Source organism: Varroa jacobsoni, unplaced genomic scaffold (genome assembly GCF_002532875.2).
Source record: "Varroa jacobsoni isolate VJ856 unplaced genomic scaffold, vjacob_1.0 scaffold_1154, whole genome shotgun sequence".
NCBI classification, from domain to species: Eukaryota; Metazoa; Arthropoda; class Arachnida; order Mesostigmata; family Varroidae; genus Varroa; species Varroa jacobsoni.
In genome coordinates, this window is record NW_019214056.1 from 65,985 (window position 1) to 88,746 (window position 22,762).

General features: G+C 39.1%; 2 protein-coding genes across 7 annotated transcripts; both read left to right on the forward strand.

The window, feature by feature from the left end:
• Positions 1-308: 308 nt before the first annotated feature.
• On the forward strand, positions 309-11,345 carry Rnf146 (Ring finger protein 146). Of its 5 annotated transcripts, XM_022845238.2 has the most exons (8): positions 309-666; positions 1,056-1,489; positions 4,525-4,591; positions 6,168-6,210; positions 6,612-6,883; positions 8,958-9,244; positions 9,507-9,704; positions 9,834-11,345. In XM_022845238.2, the coding sequence occupies exons 2-8, from the start codon at positions 1,335-1,337 to the stop codon at positions 10,003-10,005; spliced, it is 1,194 nt and encodes a 397-aa protein (XP_022700973.1). In that variant the 5' UTR covers positions 309-666; positions 1,056-1,334; the 3' UTR covers positions 10,006-11,345. The 5 variants fall into 5 exon arrangements, with proteins under 5 accessions (XP_022700973.1, XP_022700972.1, XP_022700975.1 ...); XM_022845237.2 differs by having other exon boundaries at positions 309-1,489; XM_022845240.2 differs by lacking the exon at positions 1,056-1,489 and having other exon boundaries at positions 315-666.
• Positions 11,346-11,479: 134 nt separating this feature from the next.
• Positions 11,480-19,546, forward strand: LOC111267170 (uncharacterized). Of its 2 annotated transcripts, XM_022845234.2 has the most exons (7): positions 11,480-12,897; positions 13,330-13,459; positions 13,985-14,055; positions 14,251-14,480; positions 14,681-17,281; positions 17,465-17,602; positions 17,822-19,546. In XM_022845234.2, exons 1-7 carry the CDS (start codon positions 12,777-12,779, stop codon positions 17,984-17,986), a joined length of 3,456 nt encoding a protein of 1,151 aa, XP_022700969.1. In that variant the 5' UTR covers positions 11,480-12,776; the 3' UTR covers positions 17,987-19,546. The 2 variants fall into 2 exon arrangements, with proteins under 2 accessions (XP_022700969.1, XP_022700970.1); XM_022845235.2 differs by lacking the exon at positions 11,480-12,897 and having other exon boundaries at positions 13,357-13,525; positions 13,985-14,480.
• The last annotated feature ends 3,216 nt before the right edge of the window (positions 19,547-22,762 follow it).

Sequence of the window (22,762 nt, forward strand, 5' to 3'; positions counted from 1 at the left end):
GCTGCGCCCGTCGCAGCAGTGAGGGTAAATGTTCAACAAGATACGGCCCCAAACAACTGGAAATCGGTAAAGCCTAGTGCGATGCAGCGCAAAACAGCGATAGAGGCAGAGGGGAAGAGGGAGAGTGGCAGAACGGGCCGGTAGCGCCACTCCCTCCAAGGGCCAACAGGGCTAGCTTTTACCGGCCGCACAGCAGACAACATGGTTGCTGCTAAAATAGCGGTCACAGAAAGCCCGCGAGCATTTAAATTGATCGCATTTGTTAGTGAGACAATGAATTGTGAATTATTTGGCGTCAAGAAATGTTTTAAACCGACAGTGTGTCGCAGTATTGGAATAACTCAGATATAATACCGTTTAGCGAAAAAAGGCCGGCGGTACACTAGTATTTATAAAACATGTCATAGAATTTCAATATGCTGTTTTTTTAGAGAAACCTTTATTACTTATAGCAATAGCAGAATACGTGTATGTTTGTTGTGAAGGGCAACCTTGATTATGTGGTGATAATAATAACAATAATGTTGTGTGAGCTTTCACGCGCTGGCACGATCAAGTCCGCAGCAGGTGCTTCATTTCGTGCGGGGGCTCTAGTCTTCCTGTCGTGTAATGATCATCTGGTCAATTCCTGCGAAGACAACAAACATTAGACGCGTCGGCTAGCTGGTTCGTGTCATATGTCTCTGGTACAAACTGTATTAGGAACCCCCGAAGATACTTTACAATATCGTTGACCTCGATTACAAAACTGGCGAAATGCGTTCATTGCTATTGCCTCACTCAGAGCACAAATATTACCGTAAAGATATTGCAGTTTCGATATACGTAATAACCGCAGTGTACATTTTAATGGACAGAGGGAGCAGAGACCTTTACGCGGAGCATCTAAACCGCTTTTTGTCTCTGCGAGTTTTGATACGAACAACCCTTTCACAGTGAACATCAAACGATATGGGAAATAAAGCAACAAAGAAAGAGATCCGATGCATCAAAATACTTGAAATAACGTCAAGCTTCATTTGACGTGTTCATGTCAAATATTTTCTCCGCAACAGGAACTACATAATTGTTTTGAGCACTGTTTACTAACAGACGCTGTGTTGTCGCACGAATTCCCGCCGAAACTCGCCAACTCGCGGACACCTACAAGCTGTCTGTGACTTCGACATAACGCAAGAAATTTTGTAAAGTATTGTCTGCGAAGATTTTGTCTTAGCTGACTTTTTGTAGAAAGTGTTGTCCGTGGTGCAGAGATTGTAACTGTGCAGTGCGATACGTAGTGCCGCGAAAAGTTGTTTTACATTACAACAACAGTGCACCATCGCCCCGCAGAAATGCCTCGAGAGAACACTTGTGTAATTTGTGGAGTCCGCTCAGATCGATGTATGCCGTTCACCCCGCGGAGGACGGTCCCGCGTAACGGATGGCTCCAAGCACTCGCTCTAAAGCATGAAGGGCCGCGACCGCGCGGGGGCAACTATGTATGTCGGTGCGTGACCGCTTCGCCTTAAAAACGCTGCGTAAAAACTTTGTAGTTAAAATTGTGGATTAGTATAGAGAGAAGATGATTTCGGCAGTGATCATACTGTACGATAGACGCAGTATATTCGTACGAAGACGGCACGAGTAACATATATTAGAATTAGGTAATTACGATCCCGGTGACATCGTGCCTGCGGGTAATGGACATCAGCGTAATGCTAAACTAGTGAATACTACATGCTGACAATTAACTGAGAAACAGTAAAGACATGTATTGCGCGTAAAACGAAACTGATTTAATTGCACAGACAGTAATAACAAAAGAGGGTCTTATCGCTCTATGAGAAGTTCGCAACTGGGATTAATTCAGTTCTCATATCCTTGTGATTTGTATCAAAATTCGCTACGCACCGAACGATTCTGCAAGATTAATTGGGCAAAGACACTCGCCTAAGCCAAACTGATTGACTTTAAAAAAACGTTTAAATAGAAGGCCACTACCACATAGATTAGTCGCGATGGAATTTTTTTCAAACAAAACAGGTATCTAGTCCGTTTGTTTTCGTTGAAGTAAATATTTTTACAGTTATGTCAGGCCTAGAAGATAGCTTGGTTTATATTAGATTTTGCTGGAAGTAACGGAAATATATAAAACACGCTCAACTTTTTTGGAAGTACACAGTTAATATTTTGAGTTCAAACAAGGCAGATTTCGCAAAAATAAACCTCGGATTTCCTAACTAATCTGTGCAACTGGGTAAATGTCGTCTCCCAACGATTTAAAATGGAAACGGAAAGATACGCCTGTGAAGCGCCGTTTCTGTAGGCACTTTCTTTTGCGGCTTTCATATCTACACATTTTAGTTTGCTATTTTCCCTTACCGTTGATTGCAGCACTAGTTGGTTGTGCTGATAATGTTAGCAGTAGTCTGTCTTCAGCAAATCAGAACAAACCCAAGACCACCTGAAACAAATGACAAATTCTTCCTTCGATGTTATTTTATTGGCCGCAAAGAAACCGTTAAGCATACCTAAGGCTGGCTAGCATGAATCAATACTCATAAACAAATCAATTCGTAGATTTGTACGCAGTAGACCTATTTTGCATACCTAACTTAGTGCTAAATCTTTTACACGTTTTTTCACACAACTAATTTCCGGTACTTTATTGACCGAGTGCGTGTGCTAGGTAAACATGTGTCCCGAAAGTATTAGCGAATATAATCTCATCTATAACAATGGTATTGTTGCTGTTAGTGCGGGACAATGAAATTAAAAAGCCCATTCGATTACTAGAGTAATCTTGTTTACGTGTAGCAGTTCTGAGATCGCATAATAACTAAAACAGCTCTTTAACATAAATTAACAAGACACGCATAATGATGCTGATAAAGTAGTTAAGTAAATAAAGATCATTCGGTGACGCCTATTACATTATCTTACTATAGGTTTGCTACCATAAATACGCCTTACATTATAGTGTAAATGAGACACCACCATCGCGTCAGTGTTTCCGTATCTACAGAATTTAATCTTCTCTAGAATTTAATCTAGTTTCTATTTTCTTTTCTAGAAGTTCTAGAAGAATTCTAGAAGCTATTTTCTTTGGTTCTAAAGTTTTATGAAAGACTATTCTGTGCAACACATAAATCTGTGTGAACTAACAGCCATAATCCTAGAACCTCTCTAGCGTCTTGTGCATTTTGCCATTTAATTCGTTTTGGATAAATGGACTTGTCATCGCGCATTGCATGAACACTCCATTGAACACAGATCCGAAGTTGAGCGTTAATATAAGAATAATGACGGGTTTCATAGTAGCGCCATAAATCTTGCCTGAACTCCCATAAATACACGTGAGCATGTATAAAATTTTATTACCGGGGCATAGGTGCCGGCAGACCTAGCAACTAAGGGTTCATATAATTTTTTGTTTTGAAAATAGAGCAGGTTCTGTTATTTTTGCTTGAGGAAGACCCTATGACCCAGTTTCAACTTGTTTCAGATTACACGAAACCTGAGTGAGTCAAGAGTTAATTTACCTGGGTAGACTTTGTGGAAGATCTCAATTTTAAAAGAAGAAGATGATGATTATTTTGTGTGGCGATGATGATGATGATGATGATGATATATTTTGTATATGCAATATTTAAAGTAAATGGGAGTGAATGCCAACATTTTAGAAGGCATCACCTGTTAACCTTAAACTTTGCGTTCAGTTAGCAAAACAAGGTCTGCCCTATAAGCTCTCGTAGTACACATGAAGGACAGTTAGTAACTATTCGACTGGGATATGTTATCAAAATGTCTTTTTGTTTCCCGTATATTCTTTTTTCTACAAAAAAGTTACATTTTAAATCATTTTCTCATCCCTATTAGACTAGGTAAACTGAACCTGAGGCACTTATTTTGAAATAGAGTTTATTTGTATTGGTACATTCTTTAATTTAAAATGGTCGACGCATAACATTGTATTCGTCATGCATAAAGTACACATGACATTGTTTTCGTTTTTAACAAGGTCACTGTTTTCATTTGTTAGTGGATCTTTCTTTATCGATAATTAAATCACAAAGACAAAAAGCTATGAATAAAGTCTAACTGTGTGATAGTTTGATCGGCTCGTCAACCTATAATAGGGCGACAATACTTTTAAAAATCACTAAATTGAATAATGTCGATTTATGTAATAACACGAAAGGAAAAAGCCCTCTTTTCCCCCATTTACTTGACATTATAGATCCAAGAATACGTCAGCCTCAATGCCTTAAAGAAATCACAGTGAAATGCTTAATCGATTTTTTTAATGACGCGCATTTGTGGAATAGAAAATGACACTGCTACAGCCAATAAGGAATTTATTCAGAAGCCCGTTTAGTTGTCTTAGTAATGCTACGAATTACTCTGCCATCTTCAGTCGCGCTCCGAATGACGGCAACCTTTGGTTCCGCTCAAAGTTTTTTTGAGCTATTCTCGTTTTATTGCATGTATTTGAAGTGGCTGAAACATAATCAAAACTTGATTTGTGTATACTTCTTTCAGAGATCACTTTGGTGATGAAGACTTCGATCAGGACGGTAATCTCTGTCCGAATGCCATCCCTCAGTCTGTAAGTGCAGATTATTCAGTTTATAGCGCACCTCATAATCGGTAACTGAATTTTTGTACTACAAAACATCGTAGAATGGATATATGTAGAATCGTATTTAGAAAACCAGTGGTGTTATTTTTTTAATTGAATTTCGATGCTGATAACATCAGCAGTACCACTGCGCATAAAATTTGAAAATGTACATTTTTCAGTCAGAATTCGATTACTGAACTCCATCATCTCACTAATCGATAAGTTAGTTCTATGCATAACAACCTGATCATTGGTTATGCTTAATTTACGTTAGGTCCAAATTGAAATTCTAAAGGATCATTCTATGCGAAACGCCAAAAAACAGCACTTCGTATACATAACACCGCTTGTGTGGTATATATTCTTCGTGTGGTATATAACGTTGACGGAACTTAGAACATTTTAGAGTAGCAAAATGTGACGTTGCAAAACTAGTGTTTCTAATTGAACGAAGTAATTCTGCCCGGCTTAACTTCAGCATCGATAGCTTATCAGCTAAACGCTTTGTGAGGTTTCCCGTGTACGACTGTTGTCAACGTGGCATCGTCTCAAAAAGCTCGTCGCCGATATCCGTATCCGTAGTCACCATATATTTAGGCTTTTGGTCATTGTTTGTTTTATTATTTCTGTATGAAATTAACTCCGCTGATCAAAGAGATCCATTAATCTGTATTGCTTAATACGTCCAACTATTATTAAACATTCAGTAGTAAATAGACCTCAAATGAACTCTAACGATGAAAAAAAGATATGATGAAAGTAAAATCCAAATTAATTGCTAGGAATGGATTAATTTGATTTAATTTTATAGGTTGTGAAACGTTCTTTATAGTTATCGGTACGTTAATATCTGTGGTACTGTAGCGAACACATGGAGGTTAGAAATTATTGTTTGCCAACGGTTGATAACGATTCGGATTGTTGTAATATAGTGTTTCATGCCAAATCATTAATCAAAAGCGAAACAAGCTATGATTACTTGTAACATTTTTCGCTATCAACTTATGGAGCACATTTTGTCAACTACAACCAGCTTAAGTTCGCTGTCTTGGTAAGTATCCTTTTTGCTAACAATAACTGTTATGTATCTATTATGGAATTGTCCTCGCGCGTGAAGTACCTCGTTTATTTAAGAAATATAAGGGTCATTGGTTTAAAGCCTAGTTGATGCAACAATTTCGTATTAAACCAGTTCAGTTCATTTGTTTGGCATTTTATCTACAATTATTTTGTTCCATCAGCGTCCCGGTGTTTCATGTTTTGTCTAGCAGTAAGAAGCCAAGCTGTCTTATTATGGCTTGGATGATTATAGACCAGAGCTGCGCATCTAATTGTGTGATAACTGCGGTCGGCATCGACGGCTGTTTGGCAGCTATGACGAAAACTGACCTAGCTATACAAGAGGTACGGTTGCTTTGCTAGTGTAGCAAATTTGCCTTTAAAAGTAGGCAATTCGAGTTCATATTTTGGTAGGAATTTTTACTGAACTGAGTACGTAATTACGAATATAATACAAAGTCAATAAAAAGAAATAACGTTATTTATTAAAATATTTTTCCAGATGGGCTTTTCGTCGCATTCAGTGGGCGAATCCAATTCAGAAGGTGCGTGTACGAGACTTAATTATTGGTAAATGTATAGTTACAGGAAAGGAAGTTACTAATAATTGAAAAAAAACATATTTTTTCATACATGCTATGCGGTATTAATTATTATCATCACCAGATCATCTTCATTAAGGGACTGTGAGAAGAATTTTCACGCGATTTAGAGCCCGAAAACTGCGTAAGCCATTTCATTTTACGTAAATTAATGTTTGCGCTCCAACACGAGCACAAGAGGCTAGGGAAAATGTGGACAAGATACATAGCGGCCGAAACCTCTTAATTCATTTTCAACTTGCTCAATCGGCTTATTGTATTGACACTATTTGTTGCAATTAATAAATTGTTAACAATTTTCAAACTAAGATTCACAATTTTAAGACCCGGTGGTTCTTTAACAGATGGCGAACTTGAAGATTCGTACACAAAGGCCTTCCATTTGTTTGCTCCCTCGGTTAAACAAGAGAAGGTCGAGCTTGACTTGGGACAATCACCAAGTGGACATTTTTCACACGTTTCTCAGCCTGGAACATCGTACACTCTTGGTCACACAGTCGTAGACGCGTCACGCATACATCAGGACCCACATGCTTGGCAAGTGAAACAGGAATCATACGACGCGGCCTTGGAGCATGATCAGACTATGCCACCGCATGCTAGCGAATATGCATATGTGAGTATTACTGAAAATTTAGAATAAAGGCGATTTGTAAGGAAAGTCAAGTATTACATAGATAAAAAAATTTGATGCCATGAATTGCTTTCTGTTGCTTATACTTTGAAGAAGATTTATTTTGTTGTCCATCAGTCGAATAGCTAGTCACGAATTTCTTTGTTTGTCTAGCAGGCATCGTTTTTTAGGAAACGCATTAATAAACTAGATCCACAACAATTTAGTTTCTATTTGATTTTTATTTGACACATACATTTAGCGATTTTTTTTTCCAAAATACTTTCCGAAGGAGACATATTACGTTAATCACGTAGCCTGAGTAGAACTGGAAAATAGGGTGCCCTTCAAGAAAGATTTATTGTTTGTTGACAAACAAAGAGAAATAGAGATAGGAGGAGGAAACGACTTGACTATTTAAAATAAACGTATTGCTTAGAGTCACTTATTAGTGTGATAAGCACTTCGTTCAGTCTTAAATTTAGTGGATCTCTCGTAAGCTTCAAACTCCACAAGACACAAAGATAAAACAAGATTCATCTGTTTTATGCGAACACTACATATTGAGATACAGGGCAACAATTACTATAATTGTATTTCATTCATTACTTGTATTTATCCACTAAAGCTAAGATTTTCGTGGTTTCTGTAAACATCAGTTGCATAGAAAGCCTTATTAAAAGTACATGCATTCCTATTAAAAATTAATATGACCTTTGCATTGCGATACGCATAACTCGCCGCACGTAAGACTACGGGCGAATAATTTGGCAATTTCCCAGTGGTCAATCCCTTCAGTCAACCACGCAGACACAAGCAAGCGGACTAAGTGGATTATAGTCAAATGTGCGGAAGCTTGCGGTGCTGCATTGTTGCCTCAATCATACCAACGTAATAGAGTTAATGGTCAAAGCTTAGTGGCGATATTGTGTTGGGTAATGGGTTGGTAAATGGCGTTAAATACCGTGATGGCGTGAAAATAGCGTTTATTTTAAATGTGTTTAGAGCAGCTGCCCTGGTTGAGTGTCAGCTGAAATCTAGGTAACATATTGTGTTTACATTGTCGTGGTTAGTAGTTCGTGAATAAACGCCAAGGGACTTGAGTGATATGGATACACTAGTGGCGATACCACTTAGTGATTTATTGTTGCGGTATTATGTTGTGTTATTTCATCCGACACAATTTTTAACAGATAAATTGTTTTGGGGAAAATATTACAGCCTGTCGCAACGAACCTGAATATGAATGAGTAGGTGGTTAATTTGGTTTATTGGTTCTGTGAGTCGCTGCTGTTATTGTCTGCAAGCGCACAACAGAGTTGGAATGCATTTATGTTTGACGGACTGCTGACTTTCATTTATAGTTAGTTCGGCCTATTTTTAAGAATAGGTCAAATAGTTCTAAGGGCATTGTGGTCACAAAGTAGCTTAGAAGTCACGTGAACCAACATAGTCAAAAATAAACGATAGTAGTTGGATTTGTAGCTACTGCTGGTTTGAAGTGACATTGAAGATGATCCGTGTCGTGTCAGCTCTATCACACAGTGCAAATGAGCACTGCCGTTACGGTTTAATTAACAATTAAAATGACTGCAGTGGGATTCAGCAAATGTCAATAATTATATTGAGAAGGAATTAATGAATTATTCATACTTAGTGCACGAGCTATGTTACGCAGGGCTGCTTAAAAGGACATTGGTATGATGCAGTAGCTGGTTGAAGCCTATAAATGCATGCGTATCTTGCCGTAATTAAATCTACACCCTGCAAATTAATGTATTTTAGAGTTCAACAGGGAACCTGATATACCCTTTGAAGTTTAAGTTTGCATCAGAAAATAATTCGAGCCAAAAGCTGGCATATGTTGTTAAATGATAATTATAATAAGGATTACGAAGGAATTACGTAATGCCTAAATACATACTGAATGAAGCCGTTTTTTGGCTGTCTGGTAACGCTCACAGCTTTTACTGCAATTCACCAGTAAAGCATTTGTACGATGCGCTGTCGGTTTAATAACATAACTTAATAATATTTATTAACAATTTGATTGGTTGTAAATATTTGATTTGTCAAGGTGAGGGCGGTTTGTTCTAGGCCGGTAAGCTGCTCACACAATGGTCGTCATGCAGTATCCTCTGCTGCGGGAGTTGTCAGTGGCTCTGTTAGCGGAGCCGTTGCAACCTGCAGCGCTACTTTTACAGAACCCCAGTCTTCTGCTGCTCAGAATAGCCAAGTATCCAATTCGTCAACGGATAACGACTGCCCCGTTTGTCTGCAGCCATTCTCACATCCAATAAAGTTGCCCTGCTCACACGTTTTCTGTTATCTCTGCGCTAAGGGGTTCGCAAGTCAACACGGAAGGTATATCAAAGATTCGTACCAAAACATAATTAATTTTCTGCAATATTATTGTTTCGTCTTTCACACTCTTATCCCGAACGAGATTTATGAGGCGCCGTCAAAGCTTTTTTGTTGCAATTTACGATAAGACAACAAAGAGGCCAGGATGTAAATCATGTTTTCAAACGACGAATGAAACTCTCCGCAAGAAATTGTCGCAGGAAGTTACCATGCTTCTTACCTTTGAATTGCACGCTTCTTGTACATTGCCTAATATTTATAGGTGCGCGTTCTGCCGAGCAACAATTCCACCCGGCTATATGGAGTTGCCAGTCCTCGTTCCGGAACAGCACCACTATCGTCCCAAGTCGAATGTTGATTCGAAATTTGTATGGTATTACGAGGGTCGTAATGGCTGGTGGCAGTTTGAGGAACGCCATTCGGATGAGATTGAAGAAGCGCTTCATAGAGGTGAATCCGAGTAAGTGGAATTTATGCGCCATAAAGCACGTTGGGAAAAAACCGATTTAGGCATAACTTGAAACTGATGAATTAGAGCTAAGTTTGGCTGCTAACGTTTGCCTTGATTATGTAACGTGCATTATTCCAGACATGAGTTACAGATCGCTGGCTTTATTTATGTGGTAGACATGCAGAACATGGTACAGTTCCGCAAAGATCACCTGAGTAGAACACGGCGCATCAAGAGGGACCTTTTAACCGCACCCCGTAAAGGAATTGCGGGACTTCGAGAAGATCTGATCAATGGGACCATGCTTTGAAAGTAAAACATTAAGAACCAAATTCTGCTTTCTAGAGCGATTATAGGGAATGAACCTTCAAATGAGTTACCAAAACGTAAAAAGTAGACTATATTAACAAATATTAAACTGTAGATAGACTTACATGCCGTTATCAATAATTCCTTGCCTCAATCGCCCACCGCTCAACCATGTGTGAAACAGCTATTTTTTCATCTTTGCAACTCTGAATGGCTATAAGAACATGGTACTTCAATTGATTGGGTCTAGACAGATTTTCGAGACTAGAGTTCTTGATGAATTTTACATCAGGCTCTGTCTTCTTATATTTTTACATTTCTTATCTTAGTTCGACGTGCATAGTGATAGTAATAGTTATTATAATAAAATCATTGATGGTTTCACAGCGCTACTGGGAGTTATAAATAAGGATTTGAACGTGAGATATTTACACTAAGAAAACAAATTCTCCCAGAAATGCACGTCCATTCGCCGATGTTAACAAAAAAATTTAAAAAAAAAAGTACAAAAGCACATAAATAAAGGAGTTAACTGGATGATGAAAATCATTTAGAGAACATATCAGTGAAGTCATAACTTCAATTTAAAGACGTGCTTCCGGAATATGTACGTGGACCTGGAGTTGATGTATGATTGCGTGCATAGGAATAACTGACGTATATCATACGTTCTTTAAGAGCAAGTCAATGGTTTCAGCAACTACAAAAGAAAATCTCTGCAACAGTCGAAAACTATATGTTAAGCTTCTTGATCATCAGCATAGCTTGCTTTGATCAAATTATGTTATAAAAGAAGCTCTGTCAATATCAAGCGCATATAGAAGAGGGAATACGCTATTCTAATTATATTTAATGAGTACATATATATATATATATATATATAAGCGTGCAATACTTAAGGACCATAAATGGCCTAAACGTAAAAAGAGGGTGTCGTCATTCTTGGTACGGCAAAAGATAAGCTATTGTATAGTTAGGATGTGCCGCGCTTTCCTCTGTACGTTTGTAAAATTAAACAGGTACTTTGTAAATGTCATTCGGTCATAACAATAGCAGTAGTTGTAATGTAATTTTGGAGGCGTAATAGGAAAATTTTGCGCCACAAAAGTATCTAATTAATTGCTCTGCTGGCGACAAAATGTTGAACTACAAAGACATCGACGGCAAGCCGTTCAGAGCTTCAAAATGTTAGGCGTTTTCTATTAAAGTTATCGTGTGCGACAAAAATGTTTTAAATAACGAAACTTCGGAAGAAAAAACATGGCTTGCGACTGAGCACGGCCGGGTGTTGCTGCTTGCTGCATTGTTGAAGTAAACCGGAGAGCCTAACACTCAGGCAAATTGTTTGTTTTTATTTCTATAATCTATATAGAATATGGCTCCTAATCATGTTTTTCGTAATGAATGTATTGCATCAGCTAGTATTGTCCCCGCCATATGTTTCATAGCTGATTATGGAGGTTTATGCGCTATGCTCAAGGAACATATGTTCGTTGTATTATAGGATCAAGAAGTTTGAGAAGGAAGAGTAAGCTTTTTACTAGTTCGAGGTAGTTCGTGTAGATACCCTTTGGGAGCGAAACATATATTCGCTATTTAGACGGTCAATGGCTGGACTAACGTTCTTTATTCTTACAGGTCATGGTCCACGATATTACTGACGGAGAGTTATTATTGAAAAATCACAGCCTCAAGATTTCGTCAGCGATGACTTTTGCTATGTTTAATAAATACTCAGTTTTGTAAGGTTTTTGTACTTCGCTTCTTTGGCACAATATTTATATAAGTTTTACAAATTACGTATGATTGCACGACACTTATGTATGTAAAAATCACTTGAAAGGTACATAAATAGAAAACGTAATTTCTTGTGTACACACGAAAAAAATACTGAAAGTAAAACATTTACGGGAAGTTGGTCAGGACGCGGCCGCAACTATATTTTATAAACAGCACACATGTAGAACCATCGTACGTGCGTTTTTCGAGAAAATAACAATGCTTATGGGCTCGACGGAAGACTGGAAGTAGCTTGGATTTGTCATTTAATATAAAATATAAACGAAGTATAAATATTTTAAGCATTCATGTGATGTACATACCTTGGCGTGATCTTATTATAGCTGAAGTTCGTAGCAGTCCAAAATACATGCGTGGTCTCAACACTTAGATTGCAAGTATCTCAAAAAAAAAGCCCTCGTTGATAACAACGTGCCCTTGAATATGTATTTTTTAAACTTTCAACAACAGATATTTTCGAGGATCGTTCGATAGGCTTCATATGTTGCATTATTGGGTTCTTTATTAGCAATTTTCTTAGAAAATAGCATGATATCAAAGAAAATATGGCTGTATATCAATCGAGTATCAAACTATTGCTCTCTGGTGCAGCTAATTTATAGGCTCCACTAATTTTCGAAAATTTAAATCGAATTTATTTTAGTAAAAACGAAAGAATGGCCCAATATACACGTACGATATGCATAAAATTATTGAATTACTAATAATGTAGTATTTATGGTAATATATTTATTATAATTTATTATAAGTACTCAAAAAAGCAGTTGTTTTGAAGATTCGATTTTATTCGCTTCAGGTTATAGGAGGACATGTTACTATTACTCTATTCGGCCCAAAGGTGATGTATATCCTTAAGGTATTTGAATATGAAGACAGAACAAGCACCGTGTAGTCATGTTCTTTTAGTTCTATTTGGTGCTTTGTGTATGCTACTCACGAGCCAAATATGTATTTGTTACTAAACTTAGCTAAATGATGTTATGCAACTGCGATCGACCAATTCTAAATACAGGGTCAGCTCCTAGCGCGTCAACGGTGCGTTCGACTATCCCGCAGTCACCTCGAACTCCATTAGCTCGTCTTCGAACTTCCGGTAAATTGCGATGGTTTTTTCACTTTAGTTCTTCTGCTACAATTTGCTTCTTATTTCCACATATTTCAACTCAAATGTTGGCACCTACGTTTCAGACATGATTCTCTGGTCTTAATGAGTTAAAGCTGAGTGCAAAATTAATGTATTAATTTAATAGTCTCGTGCAACGCAATTATTATTCAGGTTATTATTTGAGTCAGTGTTGTGAGGTCGAATTACCTACACAGTTCCAAGGTCCCTTTGATACTTTTCAAGGTCGTGCATACAAGGGCCGTTTATAGATTGTCAACGCTGTTAAGTTTTTTCTGTACGACTTTTGTCTATATGAAATTAAAATATCCGCTAAATCTTCACCTAATCATCAAGTTAAGGCGACACAAGTTTGTAATGGTTTGAATCTTTGTTTGTATCTTTTAACGATTTTGCCATCAGCCAAGGAACCTCTGCTGCCTCCCATAATGGTCAATCCGCTTGAAAGGATGGAGCCCATTGTTGCACAAGTTGTAGCACAGCCTGTCATTCAAGCTAAATCACAGCCCAACAGGACTCAATCCAAGGAAGGGTATTTACTTTAGGCAAAAAATAGTACATACAGTAAAGCTTCAAAACTACTACAGACGGAACTCAAGTATGTTTTAACATTTCTAATACAAAGATCTAATAGGTAACATTAATTTACTACTGGAAAAGAAATTGTACTAATGGGAAAAACATTTTTTATTAGTAAGAACGTGACTTTTCTCAGGTATAGCTTCTCCTATCCGAAAATATGCGAACATACAAAAAACTAATCAAAATTGTTTTTATACTTTATGATACCTCTCATATTAACTTGAAAACAACTACTATGTTTATGAAGTTCCGTGCGGAATCAAGCTGAACTTTTTTAAGATAAAATTAAAAATATGCATCGCTTCTCTATCTACTTCCTAAATAGTGCTCTGAAAATTTCAAAACACACGCTTAGGTTAAACAGATATTCATTCAATGAACATTCAATGAACAGATTAGCCACTCTATTTTTCCACTGCGCACTGAGAGAAATCGTTATGGCTGACCCAAATGTATGCATCTCTGCTATTTTCAGTGAGGTACGGTTGAACCCCATTTTCAGCGGTCTGCTTGAACAGTCGACCTCTATCAGACCGGGCTTACCTGGTTTGTATTAGACGTTCCTCTTTTATCACCGTTGTTGATGTGCTATTGCTCACTGTCGGTAAATTCAGCTAGTGCGTCCCGTATATCTACCTGTCCTCATATTTAGAACTCACCGCTTGCTGTTCCTTTGCCAATACTATTTCGCCAACCTACAGACTTTACTGGTTAATTACTTATTTTTCTTTGACGTTATAGTTCCAGGTCGTCGGGCAGCGTCACCTGCTGCTGTTGTCCTTACAGGTACAGTTCCGGCTATGGCCGTTGGGTCTGTGTCCGAGGCACCGCAATCAACAGCGCTAACTTCTCTTGCTTCTGGAGTGATTTCGAGCGTACGACCCCAAACCCCGTTGATCGTTCGTACAACCATGTCGAAAGCTCGTCCACCCAAGCAGATCAGCATACCATCGGTTTCGCAGCTAGAGAAGGTGGATAGCCTATTAGGCTGGAGACAACTATGTGTTTATCGAGACCCTGCATCAATAAAGTTGATTCATATAAACCGCAGAGTAGTTCGAACATAGCAATAAAAAATGACTGATACCCTTGCGTTACCCTGAATGAGTATATGCGTACTGGTGCTAACAGCAACTAACTAAAGTTACTGCATGTGGATTGGCTTGTACAGGTGATCACGGAATCGATCCAGCGCGGTGTAGATATTAATCCGAAGAACCTACCTACATTTGTCGCCTCTTCCTCGTCTAAAAGCAGTTCAGCCACCGTATCGCAATCGACTCTTCAGATGCAAGCAGTATCCCATACCCAGACAACTCCTGCATCCTCTGTTCAGTGTCTAATAGGCTCATTATCGAACCAGGTGACTTCTTTAGTTCAAGGACTCCCTGATGAGGTAACAACCACGGCAATGCACCCACCAACGATGGCTCTTAAGCTGAAGATTTCAAAAAGCGAAGGCAATTATGAATCTAAAGTTATTGAAGTGATGAAAAAACCAGTCGCCATGGAACAAGTTGCTCGCGAAATGCAACTAGCTAAAAGGCGTCTGGCTCCAACGGCTGCGGCGGTTCTTGTGGTTCCTCAGCGAGTTCCAATAACATCTTCAACTGCTGAACGCCAACACTCAAATACGATCGTGATCAGCGGACGCCTCGTTACTGGTGACGAAAGTGGAAACTTGCTTACCTCGACATCATATCCATCGTCTCTAGAACAAGTCCCCATGGAACAGGAATTACTAAACAGTGAGCCAGTAGCCTCCGGTGATAAAACGCGTACTTCCTCTTCAGATCAGTGTCACGAGACAATACCGATGGCAGTGGCTAACCCTTTCATGACAGAATCGCAAGACAATTATCACGATGCGGTCCCGGTATCCGAAGCTTCGATGACGCAGTCAGAGGTTGCCTCCGTTGTGAGTGATGCGCTGAATACAATTAATATAGAGCCGTACCATGAGACTTCCCCAGTTGTTCAGGACTCAACAACGGGCAATACAGGTGCATCCTGTCACGTGTCCGTTACCTCCCAAAAGTTAGGCACATCATGTCCTGTCGAGGTTCCACGGGAAACAGGCACAACTTCTGCTGGAGAACACTTCTGCGCTACTCACCAAAATCAGCAGGAGGAAATACAGGATCCATTACAACAAAAGGTTCAACGGCGGCCGGAAGAACAGCCAGATCAAGCAGAAGGAATGTCAGCACAGGCAGAGGATGTCCCCGACTTAGTCGACATCTCCGATAGCCCTGTCACTATCGAAACTGCAACGATTGATGACGATTGTTTAATTAACGACGTCGAAGAATCGCCATTCATTGTTAGCTATCACGATGAGGAGGAGCCTCCACCGCAAGTATTAGCAGATCCTGATCGCGAGGATGTCGTGATTGATCTAACAGAAAGCGATGTAAACAGTCAGATGGTGCTGAATATAGCAGCACAAAGACACGACTGTCTCATACGACATCGACCTACCACTACTACTCGACCGCTTTTACCAAAAGTCGGTCTTTTATGCAGAAGCAATCTAAAACCAAATGTTGGTACCATACGACGGTTTCTTAAGCCCACTATACCTAAATTCGTTCCGAAGGTTCAAGCCGCACCCTCGATTAATCCTTCCGCAACCGACAGCAAGGAAGCGTCTGAATATAAAAATAATAATGTACCCACTGTGCAGGCGTCTTCGGAACAGGTTGGCAAGGATAAGGCCTCAATCGTCTCTACTGTTGATGACCCCCCGAAGCAGCTGCTGGTAGTTGCTCTTCCATCGGATCATCCTGAAAGCCCTGCTTGGCCTATGGCCGAAGCGGGACCGACAACTACGGCCAGTAGACTACAGCCAGTAGATACAGTGGATTGCCAGCAAACTAAGTCGACCGAACGTGGGCCCGCTTTTGTCCCAAGTAAACGCCGACGGAAGTCCTCTTCACAGTCGGAAGGAAGTGTGCCACGCGAGCCGTGTAGTCGATCGCCTGAAGCAAATGCTGTCGCTGAATCTTTGCAAGGTCAAAGACGAAGTACTCGACCGAAGGTCCCGATCCCGAAAATGGCAAATATGCAGTTTGGTAGGGATTCTGCCTCGCAACAGCAAATTGCAGCAAGAGAAGGTCCAAAAAAAGTAGGTCGACCCCCTCGACGCATGTTGGCGCCAACAAGAATCATCCCAAAAAAGCTTACTACCGAGATCGCTAAAACAAAAAAGGATGCTCCAATGAATACCGATGAGGCGAAATTAACGGCAGCGTCTGCGGAGGGATATCAGCTTCCTGTGTCATCAACACCAAAAGGTGCAAGCTGTATTGCAAGTCCAATAACTGCTGCGACGAATATAACGTCAACAACCCTTAGAAAAGGAAGAAGATCAAAGGTAGTCCCCTGTGTTGTAAAAAAACTGCCCCAAGCAGCTTCAGAGAGTCGACTGCATAGTGAGCTTTCACAAGATGTACCACTTAATGCAAGAGAAGAGAATTCGCAAACCGTGGAGAAACAGCACCCACCGGCTTCATGCGTGGGCAAGCAAATTGAAAAAACGGATCATACTTCGGTTAGGCCTGGGGCAGCAGAGAACTGTACTATGTCCATGGATATTGTAACTCAGTCTGAAGGCTCTACGGCTTGTTCCAGATCAACGACTAAAGCATTGTCACTCACTGTGAGAGAAAACGAGATGTCAGCTATATCTGGGGGACAAATTGAAGGGGAGATGACTCCCGAATCGGCTCCAGCTTCGGAGGATTTAAAAGACGTTTCCAACAGCACGGAGGTACATTTTTTTTTTGGATCATTTTTAGAACGTAGTAATAAAATGTAACCGAATTAATTCATAAGAATAACAGCACCCGTTACTCCATAATCATATGGTTATAGGGAACGTATACAGAGCAAATTTTATAGAAATATACAAGCACTTGTTTACATACCTGTTAACGTGATCTTCTATGCACAGATAACCCCTGGATCACCAATGATTGTTGAAAAAAATCTCCACTGTTCGATGTGCGACTACAGGACACATACGCCACTGTTCCTTACAATCCATAAAAGAAGCCACAAACCTAACCTTTCTTGCTCACCATGCCACAAGGTATACTTCGTTCAGATTTTCGTTTTATCAGATACAACTTTTGTTTGGTCCTCTATGTTTTCCCCATATTTACTACTGTTTGCTTCTCCATTATTTACGACGTATGTTTTACTTGTGGAATTGATGAAAACAACTTTTACCAGCAACTGGCAGCTGTGTGACCTTCTACATCCTCGATATTGTCGAAAGCAATGACAAAAACAAGTATGTCTATTACAGGTATTCTCGGACGTTCAAGCTGTCAGGGAACACGAAGAAAACGAACATGTTGTTAATGACACTGCAGAAAGGCTCCTTCGTTGTCCAAATTGTGAATACAAAACTAAGCATAATGTGTACATGAGCCGGCATATTACGCTTAAGCATGCCGGTTCTGACGAATAGGGAAACGCTGTGATTTGCATATGTATAATATAATATATCCCAGACGAAAATGTCCCGTACGTTCTGAGATCAACTTTGTGTACACTGGAAGCACAGCTTACTTGTATTCTGCACTGCGGGAACGCTAAAAATATCGCTCCGAAACTACTGTCGAAAGTAACTCAGTTACGCAGTAAAAATCAACAGATTAACTATTTGTAAAAAGGTTGTAAAATTATGCCGGAGTGTGGCTAAAATGAGATTGTAATTTCAGAAGTTTCTAAGTAAGGCCAACTTGTTGCTTCTGTTGACTTCGCTAACGGTGGCACGCGCCATTAATGCTCAGCTGACTTTAGCTTCTCAGCAAAAATGCAAGGACATGTTTGTATATACAGACAATATCAAGGCCGCAACTCGTTCATACGAAGTTTTAGAACTGGGTAAATGCGACTGACATAGTTGAGTGAATGAAGTGGGAGGCAAATCATTTTATAAACGGAAGAGAGCCTTCAGTTTGCAGTTGTGTTATCTCACTTCTTGAGTAGAATGGATGGTAATATTGATGGGGTACAAGAAAAGCAGGATTGGTGCAAAATATTTATGATATTATGGACCTATATTTGTAGGATTAGTTTTCGCGGCATTTTTCTGTGTATGTAATTTACGCGAATCAGCTGATCTGCAGATTGCGTATGCACCTAGATTATTTAAAAATTGATGCAGATCTTATCTAAATTTTCTAAATTAAAGTACTCTGTACATCTGACTCCTTCAACTTCTGTTAAGTAACTGAGTCGAATTTGAATGAACAAATTTCTGGCGTGTAATAATAGCAATAGTGAGTTAGTATATTCAAAAAGGGAAGCTAGCTGTAGACAACTCCTAAAGAAACTGATTTTTCATGTAGTCAGGTGAAAATTTCGCGAAGCATACACGCGGATCGCGTCATATCGGACCCAAAACGAGGAATGATAACTTTAGGCGTTTTGACAGTACGTCGAGTTGTCGGTCGTGCGTCTATGTAGTGATACTGCCATCGAGATAATCGGGAAGTTCTTTTAATTAATCCACAGGTTGAATAGTACGTAAAACCAAACAATAATAATAATAATGGTGGGCACAATATAAGTAGTAAGTGTCTCTTTACGTTCATGTAAAAATTATGCAGAAGTCATGCGTTCGTCGTTATATGGCAAAAACCTGTACAACCGTGTGTATGAATATCAATTAAGGGGATGCGTGATCACTCATTTGTAACTGGTTATTATGGAACATTTTTATCAGACGACAGTACAGCAATAATAACGATAAAGGAATAAAAAAACAAAGAAAATTCAAGTCAACAAACATTGATGGCAAAGTTTAACTATCCTCTATTTACTTTAGGTTTTAGTCGCCGTCTTAATTATCTATTTAGTAAGGTTTATTAGTTACGATACTTTTAGCCATTATTGAGTAGATTTCAAAGACTTAAAAATTCCTGAAAGAAACTGTTCGGAATGTTGTCAGCGAATTCGTGTATACGAGAAATATTAGAAAAAATTTAAAAAATATAAAATAAAAAAATTTAATTACACTTGATATATATAGAGTATTAAATTGCTAATACATAATAGTTTAGTGAATAAATTATTACTCCATGGACAGAACACTTGAACCAAGAATCATCTAGATCGAAGACCGAAAAATGTTTCGATTGATCTGAATTCCTAATATAGGCTTGCTACTTATTTGTGCGCATTACTCAGCTTCGAAGCCGTAATAGAAAAAGTAGATATACTTTGACCCTAACCAAAAAATTCTACATGAGTAGCTATCTTTAGGGTCTGTTTGATCCTATCTTGAAATCATCCCTTGGAAAAGTCCTTAAAGAATTACAGGCTTGGGGGTGAAATATCTTGATTTCAAAGGATTTGTTCAAGGACTACATTGTGACTACATTATCTCGGTGGTGCTTCACTGCATCTCATTGGCGAGATAAATTTTGGTCCCGTGTCTTCCTTGTTTCTTTTCTGATATTGCTCCGTCTTTTTGTCTCTGAAAAAAAGTTGTACACGTAAAACAGCTTCTTTTTAGGCTTATACCGAACTGAATGAATTTACCAGTGTAGAGAGCAAAGGTGGCAAAATATGGAAACGATACTATCTATCCATATTCTGTTTTATTGTCGGACATTCTGTCCCACTTTGACAATATATCCGAGCATGTCCTTGAGGATCTCAAGGAGGCATCTAAAGGTCGATTGTGCGTCGCCAAAAGCCTTCTATTGAGACTAAGCATGGAATGTATTACAGACAAAATTAAATGTGTCAAGTTTTGCCTTAAGTACTGCTTGAACGCTCTGTATGCTCTGATACTTCTATTTTTAACTAGTCATCGACATTCGTATGCATGTTTCATTAAAACATCTAATACACGTAATAGGAAAAACTACGCAGTTATATTCTAAGATAGTTTGTTTTTAACACCCACGCGTCAAGTTAGTGTTCCACTAATTTATTTAATGTTCCTGATATACTTTTATTTTTTTAAGAATTCAGTGTGACTTCAGTCGTTCAACCGAGTAGTGTCATATGCGTCACTTATATCTTTATGATGGTCTGTTGCAGGAACAGTCCATACCGTATTTCTTTAAATCTTATTATTTTTAATCTTTAACTTATATATATGTAACCCGTACCTCATACATTTCCACTTGTTTCCTTCAGCTTTAACGTTTACTTCGCTTCCCTACTTTTAGATATCAGTTCATAAATGTACGCATAATGACTTTACTAACTGTTATAGTTTATACGTACACTTATAATCTATCCGTAGGTCGTTTTTCCGCTTCCACGAAGCATGCTCTTACGCATACGCTCTGTATTAGATCCATCCACCTTCATCTTCTTCCTATAACCTGCGCATTAGACCTGTTCATGGCATCGGTACCAAAGCGTTCGGGCATATCAGACTCAGAAGACACCGAACAGTCTAACAGCTTGTAACGCGCCTACTTAATCGACATTGAGTTGTTTAAGGTAGATGGATTAGGAGGTTGAGTGACGGCGATGACTGTTGGTTCGAACGCGTACGCTCCAAGTGAGATGGCCAGGGATAGGTGCAATGCTAACACTACGATGGCGACGGCGAAGCGCACCTGAACCGATGAAAGACCCTGAAGCGAAGGCCACAATGATAAAACGAGAGAATAGCCGGTGATGATTGTAGCGCCGAGCATAACTGGCCAGGAGACAACTGGCATTCGGATTACCCAGATGATCTGAAAGTAACCAAAAGGGAAAACATAATTGATCGCCTGGGATAGATTGTGACGTTACTTCGATGACTTTTTTTGGACCTATGGAGTTCAACAACAATCTCTCATTCTCCTCGCCATCAGTATTATTTTGAAAAATGTCAAAATGTGAAAAGAAATACAGCCAGTTTAGGCACTTACTTGAGAATGGCTATAGTTGCAATACGATACAAACGAGTAATATGTAATACTTATATTGAATTCATAACCACGTAATAGACAAAAGCATACATATTGCTCTAATAATAAAACAATGTAAGTACAATGAATTCTTCTGCTAATAAACGCCTCGTGTACACACACCCACACATTACATGTATAGATATATATTCCTAAATACAAATTGAACTTTCACTTTTGAATTTGTTAAACTTAAGTGATGATTTTTTAATACGTATTGAAGGTACTCTTTTTTGTTTTTACATATTTGTCCCTGACAACTCTGACAACTTTCGGATACCCATATACATATAATTCGCGTTTGGAAATGTGATTTCCCCATTCAATAGCTTCTCAAAGTAAATCGATAGTGGGCTATGCTTCCCCAACAATCTCAAGGCATGGAAAGCCCCGTAATAATATGAATTTAATCGGGAGGATGAGCGAGTTGAAGCTAACACGTAATTGAGGCATAGCGATGAGATCTCCGTGGATTTGATTACCGTGTACCGCGTTTAATTAGGAGGTAACGGTCCATAAGTCTCCTGAAGAGCTCGAGGTAGCGGTGTTCAGTGTTTCATATTCGGCGAGTATCTCCAGGATATCCAATGCAAGTACTAGAATTACCTCACGTAATAATCTACTCGACGCCGCCACCGAACGCGAACTCTTTCCAGAACAACGCCTTTCCCTTGCCTGTTCTCTTTGCAGCTGGACAGAGATGGAAGCATGAGGCCTATGCCAATTGTATGCCCCAGTTGGATATTCTCTTGATTAAGGTTTTACAAATTGCACGTTGGAGTGAATTCATGAAAAACCTATTTTTAGTGAGTTTTCGCATTTTCGGTATTTAGGTTACAAAACTGTATCGTGTTACACGTGAAGTGCCACTTTTGAATAACAGGGCCCCTAGACTTTAAGCTCTGCTTTTATGGAAGGCCTTTTCGTTTGCGGCAATGCGTTCTTGTCATTTGGGTCAAAACACCTTATCACCTACTCGCTGGTCTCTAACGTTCTTGAAACGTTGACACTATTCACGTGCTGTGATTTTCCTTAAAGCATCATTGCCTAATGACTTCACCAAACTTCGATGAATTTTCGTAGCCCTATAGCCTTTGAAGGATAAAAACCTGACCACTGAGCATTGATTTTACAGACTAAAAGGCTTCTTTTACAAATTTCTAGAAGACTGGAGCGTCTAGCAGCTAAATTTCTGCTAACGGTGCGTGATTCTGAAGGCAAAGGTATTCAATTTACATCGAATTCGTTTGCAATAGCCTAGTATAATGAAATTACGTAGCTTTCCAAACTTGCTGTTCTACTGTGTTCTAGAGCTTACC

What these genes read in the sequence shown, in the direction of transcription:
- Rnf146 (XM_022845236.2), top strand. Translation starts at nt 5,774, where the DNA reads ATGCAACAATTTCGTATTAAACCAGTTCAGTTCATTTGTTTGGCATTT. An exon ending in GGGCGAATCCAATTCAGAAG is followed by an intron (nt 6,211 to 6,611) that starts GTGCGTGTACGA and finishes GTTCTTTAACAG; the next exon opens with ATGGCGAACTTGAAGATTCG. An exon ending in TTCGCAAGTCAACACGGAAG is followed by an intron (nt 9,245 to 9,506) that starts GTATATCAAAGA and finishes TAATATTTATAG; the next exon opens with GTGCGCGTTCTGCCGAGCAA.
- LOC111267170 (XM_022845234.2), top strand. Translation starts at nt 12,777, where the DNA reads ATGATGTTATGCAACTGCGATCGACCAATTCTAAATACAGGGTCAGCT. An exon ending in TATCAGACCGGGCTTACCTG is followed by an intron (nt 14,056 to 14,250) that starts GTTTGTATTAGA and finishes TTGACGTTATAG; the next exon opens with TTCCAGGTCGTCGGGCAGCG. An exon ending in CTTGCTCACCATGCCACAAG is followed by an intron (nt 17,603 to 17,821) that starts GTATACTTCGTT and finishes TGTCTATTACAG; the next exon opens with GTATTCTCGGACGTTCAAGC.